The 13,789-nt window shown below is 36.0% G+C and overlaps 2 protein-coding genes and 1 non-coding gene across 5 annotated transcripts; 2 read left to right on the top strand and 1 right to left on the bottom strand.

Moving 5' to 3' along the window:
* Positions 1-1,404: 1,404 nt before the first annotated feature.
* LOC121753918 (thiosulfate/3-mercaptopyruvate sulfurtransferase 1, mitochondrial-like) lies at positions 1,405-6,213 on the top strand. Of its 3 annotated transcripts, none has more exons than XM_042149212.1 (12): positions 1,405-1,604; positions 2,234-2,374; positions 2,712-2,771; positions 2,988-3,050; positions 3,417-3,541; positions 3,646-3,808; positions 3,947-4,003; positions 4,384-4,442; positions 4,708-4,789; positions 5,281-5,344; positions 5,546-5,613; positions 5,805-6,213. In XM_042149212.1, the coding sequence occupies exons 1-12, from the start codon at positions 1,494-1,496 to the stop codon at positions 5,892-5,894; spliced, it is 1,083 nt and encodes a 360-aa protein (XP_042005146.1). In that variant the 5' UTR covers positions 1,405-1,493; the 3' UTR covers positions 5,895-6,213. The 3 variants fall into 3 exon arrangements, with proteins under 3 accessions (XP_042005146.1, XP_042005145.1, XP_042005147.1); XM_042149211.1 differs by having other exon boundaries at positions 1,406-1,604; positions 2,186-2,374; XM_042149213.1 differs by lacking the exon at positions 1,405-1,604 and adding an exon at positions 1,625-1,768 and having other exon boundaries at positions 2,186-2,374.
* Positions 6,214-9,676: 3,463 nt separating this feature from the next.
* Positions 9,677-9,749, top strand: TRNAR-CCG. The gene has a single exon. It is a non-coding gene; the product is annotated as a tRNA-Arg (tRNA).
* A 1,203-nt stretch (positions 9,750-10,952) lies between these two features.
* LOC121753571 (phosphoglycerate kinase, cytosolic-like) lies at positions 10,953-13,789 on the bottom strand. Its single transcript, XM_042148783.1, has 7 exons — positions 13,666-13,789; positions 13,370-13,579; positions 12,664-12,741; positions 12,309-12,569; positions 11,743-12,060; positions 11,403-11,561; positions 10,953-11,290 (listed from the first exon to the last, which is right to left on the bottom strand). The coding sequence occupies exons 2-7, from the start codon at positions 13,562-13,564 to the stop codon at positions 11,096-11,098; spliced, it is 1,206 nt and encodes a 401-aa protein (XP_042004717.1). The 5' UTR covers positions 13,565-13,579; positions 13,666-13,789; the 3' UTR covers positions 10,953-11,095.

Raw genomic sequence — 13,789 nt, 5'->3', positions numbered from 1 at the left:
CAAGGCGTAGGTGAGTGTTTGCGATGATCCCCTCGCCTCGAACAATCAGAGGATCGTCAACTTGTGGGCTAAAATAGCAGCAGCCTACAAGGCATTTTGCCCGGAGGGGAGGCCACGCAGCGGGGAGGAGTGCCGGAAAGGGTGAGACCGAATCAGGGCTGCGGTCTCCCAATTTTCGGGCTTGTACACCGACGCCCTCCGCATGCAGACCTGTGGCCAAACTGACAAGGACTGCAGGAGGATAGCGGAGAAAGCCTTCTCCGTGCCCGGGCTTTATAAGAAGTTCACCTATTGGAACTGCTATAAGGTGTTGATGGACTCCGAGAAGTTTCGGGCAGGTGTCGATGCTGGCTGGCCGAAGAAGCAGCGACTGAACTATACCGGTGATTACAGCAGCGGCGGTTCCCACGACCTCCCCCGAGGATGTTCAGGAGTTCTCGTCCCCTCCCGCGTTTACTCGCCGCACTCGCCCGGTTGGTCAAAGGCGGGCGCAACGGGCTCGCCATGGGTCCCAGGAGGTCCAGCCGGCATCCCCCCTGTTGGCAGGTTATAGCCGAGCTCGCCTTCTTCGCGCACCAACAAACGCGGGCTCAGATGTACAAGATCTTAACTGACTAGAAGACGACAACTGACCCCGAGGAGAAGAGTTTTCTTCACTCAATGCTCGTGAGTATGCAGGCCGATTTGAATGCCACTGAGGCACAGTTGGGGGGCTCAGATGCCGCAGATTTGGGGGTCCCGGATAGCGGCGACGACGGCGATGAGTGAGGCGGAGGCGGGGGGCTCGTGGGAGGAGGAGTTTTTTTTTTAAAATTAATGTAATTTTTTTAATTAATGTACTTTTTTTAATTAATGTACTTTTTAAAATTTTAATATTATTATTGAATTTTCCCGTATTTGTGTCGTAAATTTAATTCCGTATTTTATGTGATTGTTAATTATTTATTTTTTATAATTTTGTTTATTGTGGTTAGGCTATGGCTGGCCTATTGCTTGTCCAGTTGTTTGTCATGATGATGTGGCAAGAGGAGTTTTTAGTGCTAATGATGTGGCAGGTGGAGTTTATGGCTAGGTTATGGTTGTGCTATGGCTGGGCTATCTTTATTGAAGATGCTCTAATATATACTACAATGAACCCCTTTTAAATATAAACCCACCAAATTATAATGATTATATTTGCGTAAGGGTATCGTGTATCACTCACATTTATTAGATGATACGAGATTCTAAAAGTTTTTGTTCAATATGTTAGTTTGATATATCGATGAAGAAAGTAAATATATCTTAATTGAAGGGATATATTTTATTTTTTGATATATTTTCCTAAAATGACAAATTTTTATAAATGAAATTATCATTTTGCCTACTGAAGAATTAGTATCTTCTCTATTTGTCTCCGCCTTCGCATCACCTACATATACAGCTATTTAATCGTTCAGAATTTCATAAACAAAGAGATTTTGTGAGTGATTAATCAATTATAAAAGTTTAAAATGGCATTTGGAGTATTTTGTAGGGCCCTCGCATCACACTCCATTCTTCACTCTACTTATTCTTTATCAACTCTGCTCCAAAAATCCCAAAGCTTTACCTTCATATTCACCGTAAGTCTTCAATCTTCTTATTCTTCTCCACGACTCTGTATTTTTGTCTTCCCTCAGAAGTTTATTTATCCATTTTTTGTTATAGTTCAAATGGACTTTCCATCGGCTTGATTTTCATTGCTATGAAAATTTATGTTTCAGCTACTTCAACGAATTCCTGGAGCGTATGTTTTGGTTTAGAATAAAAATAAAAAGCATCACAATTCAAGAATTAATCGCCAGTTAGATTGCTTTTGTATTTAGGATACTTAATCTATCTGTTGTCCCTTTCAATTTGATTAATTATTAAGTGTAGGCACATATTGTTGCACTGATAATAAGAAGTTTCATTGCTTCTCAATTTAACCAGTAGTCATGTTTGATTTAGGGTGAAAAATCATTTCACTATGCTTGTATGTAGTGAAGTTTTTGTTTTTAACTGGGAAACGTATTGATACATATGCATACTCTGGCGCCAGAAAGCCCTGTTTAGATGCTTTTGGTTTCATTACTTGTAATAGTGTCATAGTCTGTGTGAGTCTGGCACTTGGTTTGTTGGGTTGATTTTTTATTTGCTATTGTTACTTTCTCTCTGGTGGCAGAAAGAACAATTGAACTCATGCTCGGTCTCCTCCCATTTTTCGTATAAGGCTCCAGGTTCAGTTTCACGTTTCATGTCCACAGCAGCTGTTGCATCGCAAAGTTTCCGTACTATGCAGTCCTTGTCAACGAATGAGCCTGTTGTTTCAGCTGACTGGCTTCATGTGAACCTACAAGAACCGGATTTGAAGGTTTGTGGCATTGCATCACAATCTCGCAAACGTTAAACTCATTGTTGACTGGCTGCCCTGTTTTAGTTCAGTGTGCCATGATATGGATTACATGTTTTTCCATGCCATTCATTCCAAAGTGGTTTAATACAGTATCTAATGAGAACAATTTCTGGAAAATGCATCTTTGTACTTGATCCGATTTCCTACCAGACTTTCTTTTCTTTCATTACTCTGCCCATAATGATGTCGAGAGAACACAGAAAATTTTGTACGAGTTGAAAATTCTAATTCTACTTTTACTCGAGAGTCGGGTTATAAATCTAGCTCTTTTAACTTCATGCACAATTATGTCCAGGTGTTGGATGCATCCTGGTACATGCCAGATGAACAACAAAATCCAGTTCAAGAATATCAGGTGATGATCCATTTAAAGATATGTTATTCATTTGCTCATTTCTTTCCTTGTACCATCAAAGGCTTCACCTATATGCCTATGATAATTTATAACCGCTTGTTGTACAGCTACTATTCCCAAAATTGAATTAGGTGATATGATTATTAGTACTATTTGACAGTGTGATTCCCCTTTCTATAGTCTTACATTAGAAAGCTCTGCTGTACTTTTTAACAGGTTGCCCATGTTCCTGGTGCACTATTATTTGATATTGATGGCATCTCAGATCAAACTACCAACGTAAGATGCTCTATTAGTGATGCTCCTCCATGTGGTTTCATTACATGCAAAATTTGATTGCTTTTGTTTAGTTTTTATTTGCCTTCTCTTCTGGTAAGGCTTTGTGGATATATTACCGCTTTTTGACCTGCATAATTTTATTTGAGGGCTCAAATAAGGCGATTGAATTTATTTTGATTGTCATTTTTTAGTTTTCTCATTGTGGTATTATAGCACAGTGGTCGCTGGATCCATCCACGTGTCTTTAAAATTTATGTATTAGTTATATTGAACTTTGTCTTTAAAATTTATTTATTATCGATGTGTTAATCATTTTCATGTGTCTGAGTAATCTATAATTCTTTTGCTCCTTAATGTTGTAAATAGTTGCCGCATATGTTGCCATCAGAAGAAGCATTTGCTGCTGCTGTTTCTGCCCTTGGCATTGAGAATAAAGATAGTATTGTTGTTTATGATGGGAAGGGAATTTTCAGTGCAGCTCGTGTTTGGTGGTGAGTTTGAAGTTAATAGAATCATGTTTTCCATAAAGATATCAATCGAAGATGACATTGACAACACAGCAAATAATTTTTGTGTACTTTTGTTCAATAACAAGGATGTTTCGTGTATTCGGACACGATAAGATTTGGGTTTTGGACGGTGGCTTACCTAGATGGCGTGCTTTAGGGTTCGATGTTCAGTCGAACTCATCAAATGATGCTATATTGAAAGCTAATGCTGCATATGAAGCGATAGAGGAAGTATACAAAGGACATAAGGTATGTTGTGTGCTACCAACAATTACATACTCCCCTTATTTACTATGGTGAATTTTCTACTTTTTTATATTCGTTGTAAACTTTATGCTTCGTTCATACTACCTGGAATTGGACTAAGAAACACTTAATATTTTACAGGTACCAATTACGTTCCAAACGAAGTTTCAACCGCATCTGCTGTGGATGATGGAGCAGGCATGTTTTGTTTACCTTCATATTATTTTCTTCTAATTAAACTTCTATTGGAAATATGATGTCAATGCAAACTATTTCTATAAAGCCAGAGTTCTTAAATGTGTGAAGCCATGGTTCTTAAACGTGTGATGCCATTACTTGTATGTCAATGTATGAGAAGTGAGCGTGTCTTCTTCATGTATATATGCAATTTTGTGAGCTACCACCTTAAGAGCTGTGAGATGGGATTGCGTCCTAGCAAATATAATTTCCTCAGGAAAGATTATGATCTTGTATTAAAATCAAGAGATTATCTTATAAATATGTTGCCATTGTTGTCTCACCTCTACTGCAAAGAGGTCTTATTGGGACTTCTAAGAAAGTGGTGTTTTGTTTTTCAGGTTCGTAAAAACGTTGAGGAACAGACATATCAACATGTGGATGCTCGCTCAAAAGCTAGGTAGATCTCATAATTAGCCATTTCTTTTGCAATAATGTTTCTTAATCTCACTAGAGAAACATTGCCTTATACGTACATTTCTCATACCTCTGTGTGAAAGATTGCTTTTATCTGTTATTTGCACTATATAGTTCATGATATCATACTTCAACAAATATTCTACGATTTTAAATACACTTCCCCTTTTAGCGTATAGAAGCCCAAGAAAGAGCTAGAAACAAAAAATTCACCACCTCGTCTCTGTTTTATATTTTACTTTTCATAGATTTGATGGTGTTGCACCGGAGCCACGGAAGGGGATAAGAAGTGGCCACATTACAGGGAGCAAATGTCTTCCTTTCCCCCAGGTTATAAGACTCTAAGCTCAGCTGTGTGTTTTCATTTGTGATGTGAAAAAAGTTTAGCTGCAACTTTTGTCTTTTATTGTTTCATTCTATTTTTTTTCCTTTTGCATTGTGGTTGGCAAGTCTGTCTGCTACTCCTCGTTGTTAAATTAAAGATAGAAACATGATATTGGGGTAATTTTATGTGTTTTCGTTTCTTAATCAATCATTGATCTTTAAATGATAATATATTTTTGAGCATATTTTATGATGAAACAGCAACATTTCACTAATAGTCAGAAATCAAGTCATAGAGACATCTCACCGGCTGTTTAAGCAATATAAGCATTCCGGCTTCTACCCCAGCTTAAATCAAGTCTTAAGTTCGCACTGTAAAAAATGAGAAAAATTGGAAGTTCGTGTCAGTTCATGTGTAAAACCTGAATTATTTTAAAGCTCATGTACTTCGGAACCGTTACCCCTTTAATCTATATCAATATGGGGTTCCCTTGCAGGTGTTGGATGACTCTCAGATGCTCCTATCTGCAGATGAGCTGAAGAAGAAATTTGATCAAGAAGGTTAGAAATACCATCCTCCTGCATCCTTATTTGAACTCATAATTAGTAAACCATTCTGTAGCTGGTGTGATGTTTGAAATTTTTTCACTTTTAAATCTTTTTCGTTGTTATTTTTAACGTTATTTATTTAAGCAACAGAGCTATGTCTAAATACCTGCAGTTGCTTGACAACATTTGACCGGGGCGCTTGATCTTTTACAGGGATCTCACTGGACCGCCCCATTATGCTATCATGCGGCACTGGTGTGACTGCTTGTATTGTGGTATTGGTGAGTGCCTCCCTTACTCAGCTCTACCACCAATAGAATTGTATATTTTGTAGCGTTTATCTCGGCCTCTCGGGTGATAGATTGCATGATCTAACAATCTCAAAATTATTCGATCCATCAACCTTAGAAAGTATTTGTCAGTGAATATGGGTGGAAAATGACAAGCTAATTCAATTAAGGTTGCGTTTCAGGGCCTTCATCGACTAGGGAAGACTGATGTTCCGGTATATGATGGGTCGTGGACAGAATGGGTAATAGTTGAAGATACACCCGGGGTTTGATTAGTATTGATCGCTCGTGGACATCCAAGGGCATGAAGTTTTTGTTCCTGTGGTAGACACTGATCGTGGCATTCGGGTGGTGAAGACAATAGCCAAGCATGGCAGCATCACTTCTAATTTTCTATCCATTTTTTACTCTATTTCCCAGATGATGAACATTGGCTGTCATCTTAAACTGTTTCTTTTTAAGTTAAAAGATCTTTATTTTATCTTCTTTTCCATCTGGAAGTTGAAACTGAGTTCCATATAGTGTGGAAATTCATGTTATCCATAGCTCATTGAGAAATATCTCCACTTGAATGAAGTGAGTTTGAAGCAATATTTACTGTTACTTCCTGATAGTGAATGAAGGCTCACAATATGACTGTGTAGTAGCGTTGTCACATGTTTTGTACTAAAAAATCATGATAAGGGCTATTTATAACAAGAGATAATACTATCTCCATCTACCAAATACAGTCTTAGTTGTGGATGTGGCGGTGAAGTATTATTTATGCATATATAAAATGGGAGTTTTGAGGGTATTTATGGAAATACTACTATTTTAGTTAAAAATTAATACGATCAAAGATAAAAATAGCTGATTAAACATATGATTAAATGTAAAACATGTGATTGATAATTCTAATAGTAACTAATAATGTGTTTCTTTAATAAATGGAAGACAATGACCATTGGAATTAAATTTAATTCAATAAAACCTAATAATATGAGTAGTGGCTGAACTTCTACATACATTTGGTTCAGATTCAAAAAGTTTTCATTGAGAACGGTTAAAAATTTCTATGCCATTTTATTACTCCTCCGTCCCGCTTAAGATGACACGTTTTCCTTTTTTAATTTGTCCCAACTAAGATGACACATTTCTTTTTTTGGAAACTTTCTCTCTCCAATTAATACATCCAACAACTTTTTTCACTCCTATTAAAATATCCATCTTTCTTTCTCTCTCTATTTTAATACTTTCACCCACCTTTCATCTATTCAATTAAACACTTTAACCAATAACTCCTAAAACTTCGTGCCGGCCAAGGAATGTGTCATCTTAGCCGGGACGGAGGGAGTACTACTTTAATTTATAATAAATTAAATTGGAACCAATAAGAGTCAATAGAGAGAATATAAAAGGAATTAGAATGCCAAGAGCTACTAAATTTTCTATAAATACCAATTCTGTTAATTAAAATTGTAATGACCGTGGTGGAAAAAAAGTGCGGTGATTCTCATGTGTTGCTGCCTCAGACGTGCTATCGCCGTCATGAACTGAAGGTTTCACAGCGACAATCCACCAAATGCGTTGTTGGAGGAAGAAAGAAAATGAACATTACTCCTGAGAAGATTGAGAAGTTACCGAAAATAACAGATGAAGCATGGAGGAGTTGCTGGAAATTGCAAGCGGTGAAATGTGGAGAAGAATATGGAGGAGGAGATTATTTTTAGCTCAGTTTATTTAATTTACATTTTTGTAATTTATTTTTGTTCAATTATTTGATGTTAAGAAATTACTTATCGGGGCTTTTTGGGGTTTAGCTGTTTTATGATTTTGGGTTTCTTTATCTTATTTCGCTCAATATTCAATTTTTTAATTTGGCAATATTTATTAAATTCTATTTATAATAAATTGGTTTGGCACAATCTATCCCTATAATTATGGATTAATTAGATTAAATATCATGTTATTTGAGTGTTTAATAGATATAAATCAGTTATAATCTATCCCTAAAAAACTATGGAATTCAAATATGGACGGAGTATTAGGATTTAATCTCAAAATATAAAATCGTAGTCATGAATTCATTTAAAAATTAGAAATAATTGTAGAATTAGTTCAGTTGAGTTAGTTGATTTTTTGGTACAATATTATTATAAAAAATTGTGTACTAATTTAAAATGATAAAATAAAAAATAAGCATGTGTTTAACAATAAATTAATTGAAGATGTACAATGCAAAATAAAATAAATTATCTCAATACATTACATTAATCTAGCTTTTCAAAGTTAGAAGTTTTGAATGGTGATAATATTTTAAAAATCGGACCAGCTAGTGTGTGAACCGGCGAATAGAGGATTAAAAATCGGACCAGCGTGTGAAAAATAGATGCCTCTACCATAACTTTTCACTTCCTCCATTTATAATAAAAAATGCTTTTTACCTTCCAAATTCAAAACCTATAAAACGTCCCCTTTAAGTATGCTAAATAGGTCAGAAAACTGAATATTAAATTTAAAAATTGATTAGCGTTCAAAGCTATAATGACAATTTTTTTCATATAATGTAGGTAGAGTAATATTAATTGTGGAATTTAAATGTTGAATCACAAAAGACATTTAAATGTTTTTATGATAATAGAAAACAATAAATTATCATTATGCATATTTCAATAAAATTAGAAGTTGGGAATATTTCTTTTGTTTTTATGATAATTAGGCGAAGAGGGAATGAGAAAGTTTATGAAAATTAATACTAATACATATCTCCATATAATTGAGATGAAGGTTACTGTTTAGATCCAAGGTTCAATGTTTAGCATTTAGGGTTTATGATTAATGGTTTAGGGTTCAAGTGTATCGAGCCATTCTAATTGATCTCAAATCTAGAAGCTAATAGGATTTAGGGTTCAGTATTTATGGTTTAGAGTTCAGAGTTTAGTATTTATGGTTTAGGATTCAAATGTATCGATCGAGCCATTCTTATTGATCTAAAACTCTATTTTATATATGTATAGATTTGCACAATTTTTTTTAAAAAAAATAGAATGTCATCATGTTTTTTTTAATTAAAATTGCACTTTCTTAATATGAGCATATAATCAGATTTACAGCCAAGATTCAGGTAAAAAAACCTCTACTATCAGTAAGGATTATCAAGTAGGCCGATCCAGTGTAAGATATCGAATACAGATCTAAAACCCCCCAAAATAGAATAAGTGATCAACAAAGTAAAATTGAACTGGGGCGGAGGGAGAATTTTATTGATATTTGGCTCATTTGTTGGTCATGATGAGTATATTTTAAAGTTAAGGGTTTAGGATTTAGGTTTCAAGGTTTGGGTTTTTAGTGTATAAGGTCACTATATTGCAATGAAATGAAGCTCGACTAGGAAGTGTCTCACCAATGCAATCTTAAATTATTGCAACATAAACTTGCTCCTGCAGTTATAACTCAACGGTTAATTCATATTTTCACAAAATTAAAATGTTTTTTAATTTTAAGTCTGATATTTAAATGTCAACACAAATATGTGTTGAAATTTTAATGTGATCGTATTGACATTTTTAAGAAAAGTTAGCATTTAAACACACTCTTGTGGCCGTGTGGGGTTAATGTGATTGAAAAAGTATAATCCAAAGTAAGAGGATGCCGAATATTCTTTTGTTTATCATTTCACAAATTTTATTTCGCATAATGAAATAAATATGAAGAAATTAAAATGACCTGTGCATCACACGGGCGTGAAATATTATTAGGAGAAAATGAGACATATATAGTTAGAGAAAAAAGACTTACTATAAATAAATAAATATAGACTAATTTTGGTTGAGAGTCTAAAGTCGAAAACATGACTATTTTTGTTGGACGTAAGCAGTTAGATCATAACTAACTTTAAGCTTCATATTAGTAGTATTCACTTGGTCCAAATCACTCTTAAAGTTACAATAACTGTCCTACATCTTAAATTCTGGTATTTTAATTTATTGAAATTGATTCATAATCTTACACTTAATGGAGAAGATGAATGAACAAGATCATTATAGTTAATGCTAGAGCAAGAGACAACAAGGACCGCGTGGCCTAATGGATAAGGCGCTCGCCTCCGGAGCGGGAGATTGTGGGTTCGAGTCCCATCGCGGTCGTTCTCTTTTTATTCACAATCATTAACCACTTTTTATACAATTTTATGTACATTATTTTCACCCTATATTTATTGCTATTCTGTTTTGGTGTTTCCATTTTTATTGTTCACCTTATTTACTTCTCTATACATCAGTGAGTATGATATAGGAATGACAATTTTTTGTTGGCATTTTTACTTATTCTAAAGTTTAGAGTTATTTACCTAATAATCTAAAATTAAATATTTATGTGTTCGTTTTATTGAAATGATTAATTAAATTCAAACCTCAATCGTTTTAGTACAAATAAACAGGTGAATAAGTACAAATAAACAGGTGAATAAGTACTAATAAACCATGTTAGACATGGTATATGTAATTTCTTTAGTGGATGCTAAGAGTGTCCACATTTTCTTCAGTGGACGCTATGAGTGTAGTGTCCACAATAACTTGAACACTTTGGTGGACAAGCCATTTTTTTTTGTCCACAATCACTTTTTTTTTCCGCAGTCACAAAAAATTTGTCCACAACAATAGTAGACACTACCAAGCCACAAATAACATTATTTTACCAATTAATTGCATACTTTAATTCAATAAGAATTAAAATACACATCTTGAACCAGAGAATCTCACGCTTCATTCCACAAATTATCAATTTTTTGGAAGTGGAATAGAGAAAAATTTAGAGAGAGAGAGAGTTGGAATGATGTGAAAATAAGTAGGGAAATGAGTTTTATTTATAGGTAAAAAAGCAAAAAAAAACGGAAAAAAATACATACCCTAAACCCTATATATTCCAGACGGCGCCCCGACTCCCGGGCCCCGCAATAACCTGCCGCGGGCACTGCCGCAGCTCATACCCCGCCTGTCCACGCCGACTACTCGGCGGATATTTGTCCGCCCCTCCCTGCCCCGGTGCATCTGTCCTCCGCAATAGGGAGCCGCAGCGGCACCACGGAGTCCGCAGCCACCAGGACTCCCCTATCGTGGACATTCTAAATTAGTTGTCCACATGTCTATATCACTAATATTTTTTGTTTATTTTAATATAGGAAATTAAGTTTACATAATCAAATTAAAGATCTCACCAAACCATTGGTCTCAACATACTTAGATATAGGTAATTCATCAAAATGCAACAACGCTTCACGACTTGATTTAGAAAAGTGAGTGACTGCCTTCTAATACACAAAAAAAAAAGCATTTCCAAAAGGAGAATCGTGAAGGAAGCAAAAATCTCAGTTATTGCACCAAAATATATTGGTGGTGATTATTAGCGTTTTTGGCCTCTACCACTCTACAAGACCAGCAGTAATATCTCAAGATGACAACTAAAAATGCATAACATCGAAACAAGACATAGCTTAAGCATCGTTGAGTGCAAGGACTCCAGGTAGTGTCTTTCCCTCGAGAAGCTCCAAGCTAGCACCACCTCCGGTCGAGATATGGCTCATCTTCTCTGCGAGTCCAACCTTCTCGACTGCAGCAACTGAGTCGCCACCTCCTATGATTGTTGTCACTCCCTTGCCACTGAGTTCGGCCAACTTCTTCGCAATGGCCTGAGCAGAAAAACCACATTGCAATTTATCTAGTTTAAAATCTTGTCCAGCAAAATTAAACTATGCGTAGCTGTAAAAATGAAGATAATGCGGTTTAATGTTGAATCAATACCTCTGTTCCTGCTGCAAACTTGTCGAATTCAAAAACACCCATTGGGCCATTCCAGATTATTGTCTTGGTAGAATCAAGAGCTTCGCCAAATGATTTGATCGAATCTGGACCAATATCTAATCCCATCCACCCATCAGGAATGGCAGATGCTGCAACAGTCTGAAGGTGAAAAAAGCAGCCATTAATATTTATGATGAACAATAAAAGATGGCAGCGAAGGTGTCCACAATTCTAAATCCAAGGCAATAATCGCCCTTGATCAAACTTAAGATTATTTGGAACATATATTTACCAAACTACAGCTGAGTTTTTAATTACAACTTTGGCAAAAACTGCATACCTTGCTATTGGCATCAGCAGCAAATTTGTCAGCAATAACTACATCAGAAGGCAGCAAAAGGGATACTCCTTTAGCCTTAGCCTTCTCCATGAGAGAAGTTGCAAGATCAAGCTTGTCAGCCTCCACAAGTGAGGATCCCACTGCAAGTCCTTGGGCTTTGTAGAAAGTAAAGATCATACCACCACCAAGGATCAGGACATCTACCTTGGACAACAGTGACTCAATAACACCAATTTTGGATGAGACCTTTGAACCACCAACAATGGCAGCAAAAGGCTTCTTTGGGTTGGACACAGCTCCAACTAAATAATCAAGTTCCTGAAAAGCATTAAATGGGCAGCATTATAATTTCAGAATGCAAGTTCGTTGATACAAATGTCTATTGCAGCGTTGACGAAATAATCTAAAACTGAATGCTAGAAACCCAACGGCAAAATTTTATCATGCAATCCTCAAAAAACATTTGAAATTACTATGTAGACTACACAGGATTGGCTTGATTCTTTGATGATGTAGATAAGGATAATGTGGTGTATAGAAGCACAACAAAAGATTAGTTTGCTGACCTTCTGCATAAGGAATCCAGCAACAGATGGCTTCAAGTACTTGGTAACTCCCTCTGTTGAGGCATGAGCTCTGTGTGCAGTTCCAAATGCATCATTAACATACAAATCTGCAAGAGAAGCAAGCTTTTTTGCAAATTCTGGGTCATTCTTCTCCTCTTCCTTGTAAAACCTAACATTCTCCAAGAGAAGAACACCACCATCTGGCAATGCAGCCACCAACTTCTCAACTTCTTCACCAATACAGTCATTAGCCATCTTGACCTGACAACACAAGATAACTCAGATAAGCAAAACACTTGGACGAACTAAAAAGGATGGAGATTGACATTGAAAAAGCAATTGATGTTCTAAGAACCTCTAGTCCAAGAAGCTCGGATAGTCTAGGAACGAGAGGCTTTAAACTGTATTTTGGTGTGACGCCTTTTGGACGGCCCTGAAAACCAACAATATACAACAGAAGATCAGAAATAAGGTAGCACATCATACATAGCAATTGAATTAATACCAACATCTCAAGATTCTCAACATCAAGCTCACACAGAATTAGTTTAGTTCACAGTTAGACATTGGAGACCAGCGCACAAAAATAGTAGATATAAACAAATTTCCAAACAAAATTGAAGAACATGCGACAAAGTATCATAATCACTAATCACAGAAACAACTAATATGACATGAACACATTTTAGTATCTAACACAGCTCTAACATCAAAATATAACACGAACAAATTACAATATCTAACATAGCTCTAACACCAAGCAGTCATAACCACGTATCTCATCCAATCAACCTAGAGAGCACAATCAAGCAAACAAGATCCACACTCCAAAGCAGTACCCAAATCAAATCTCGAGATAAAATCGCCACGTTTAGAAATTTATAGAAATGTAAACATCACGTCATACTACAAATCCACAACTTATTCAAATTAAAAACAAATCCACAAATTATTCAAATTAAAAAAACGAATCTGTATAAGCTTCTAGCAGCATATGTATAAAACAAATACGAATCCTTCCAATTTACTCTATGATTCAGTAATATATCTAAAATACGTACAAGGTGGGAGGTGAGGATGATTTTAGCACCATATCCAGTCAAATACTTAATGGTAGGGACGGCGGCTCTGATCCTGGTATCATCGGTGATGTTGAAATTATCATCCAACGGCACGTTCAGATCCGCTCTCACGAGAACCTTCTTGCCCTTCAGATCGGCTTCCTTCAGCGTACCCACGCTCTTCTTCGTCGCCATTTTCAAATCAAAATCCTGAACAAAAACCGATCGAACAAAGAAGAATTAGCTAACGGTATAAGCACACAGATCCGGCGAAGATAAGAGAGATCGAGCCATACGTTGAAAATCAATGAATGGATCGGTGGAAAGAGATCAGTCACGAGTAGATGGAGTGTGGAAGAACCGAGAGGGAGTTCACTTTTATAGATGTAAAGTTAAGGCGTAGGTTAAGACCAATGTGCT

The sequence above is a fragment of the Salvia splendens genome, chromosome 11 (assembly GCF_004379255.2).
Source record: "Salvia splendens isolate huo1 chromosome 11, SspV2, whole genome shotgun sequence".
Taxonomy (NCBI): domain Eukaryota; kingdom Viridiplantae; phylum Streptophyta; class Magnoliopsida; order Lamiales; family Lamiaceae; genus Salvia; species Salvia splendens.
Note: the sequence above shows the minus strand (reverse complement) of the source record. Positions and strands in the feature narration are given on the sequence as shown.

What these genes read in the sequence shown, in the direction of transcription:
- LOC121753918 (XM_042149211.1), top strand. Translation starts at nt 1,494, where the DNA reads ATGGCATTTGGAGTATTTTGTAGGGCCCTCGCATCACACTCCATTCTT. An exon ending in TACAAGAACCGGATTTGAAG is followed by an intron (nt 2,375 to 2,711) that starts GTTTGTGGCATT and finishes AATTATGTCCAG; the next exon opens with GTGTTGGATGCATCCTGGTA. An exon ending in ATCCAGTTCAAGAATATCAG is followed by an intron (nt 2,772 to 2,987) that starts GTGATGATCCAT and finishes ACTTTTTAACAG; the next exon opens with GTTGCCCATGTTCCTGGTGC.
- LOC121753571 (XM_042148783.1), bottom strand. Translation starts at nt 13,564, where the DNA reads ATGGCGACGAAGAAGAGCGTGGGTACGCTGAAGGAAGCCGATCTGAAG. An exon ending in TCATCCTCACCTCCCACCTT is followed by an intron (nt 12,742 to 13,369) that starts GTACGTATTTTA and finishes GTTGGTTTTCAG; the next exon opens with GGCCGTCCAAAAGGCGTCAC. An exon ending in CTGGATTCCTTATGCAGAAG is followed by an intron (nt 12,061 to 12,308) that starts GTCAGCAAACTA and finishes AATGCTTTTCAG; the next exon opens with GAACTTGATTATTTAGTTGG.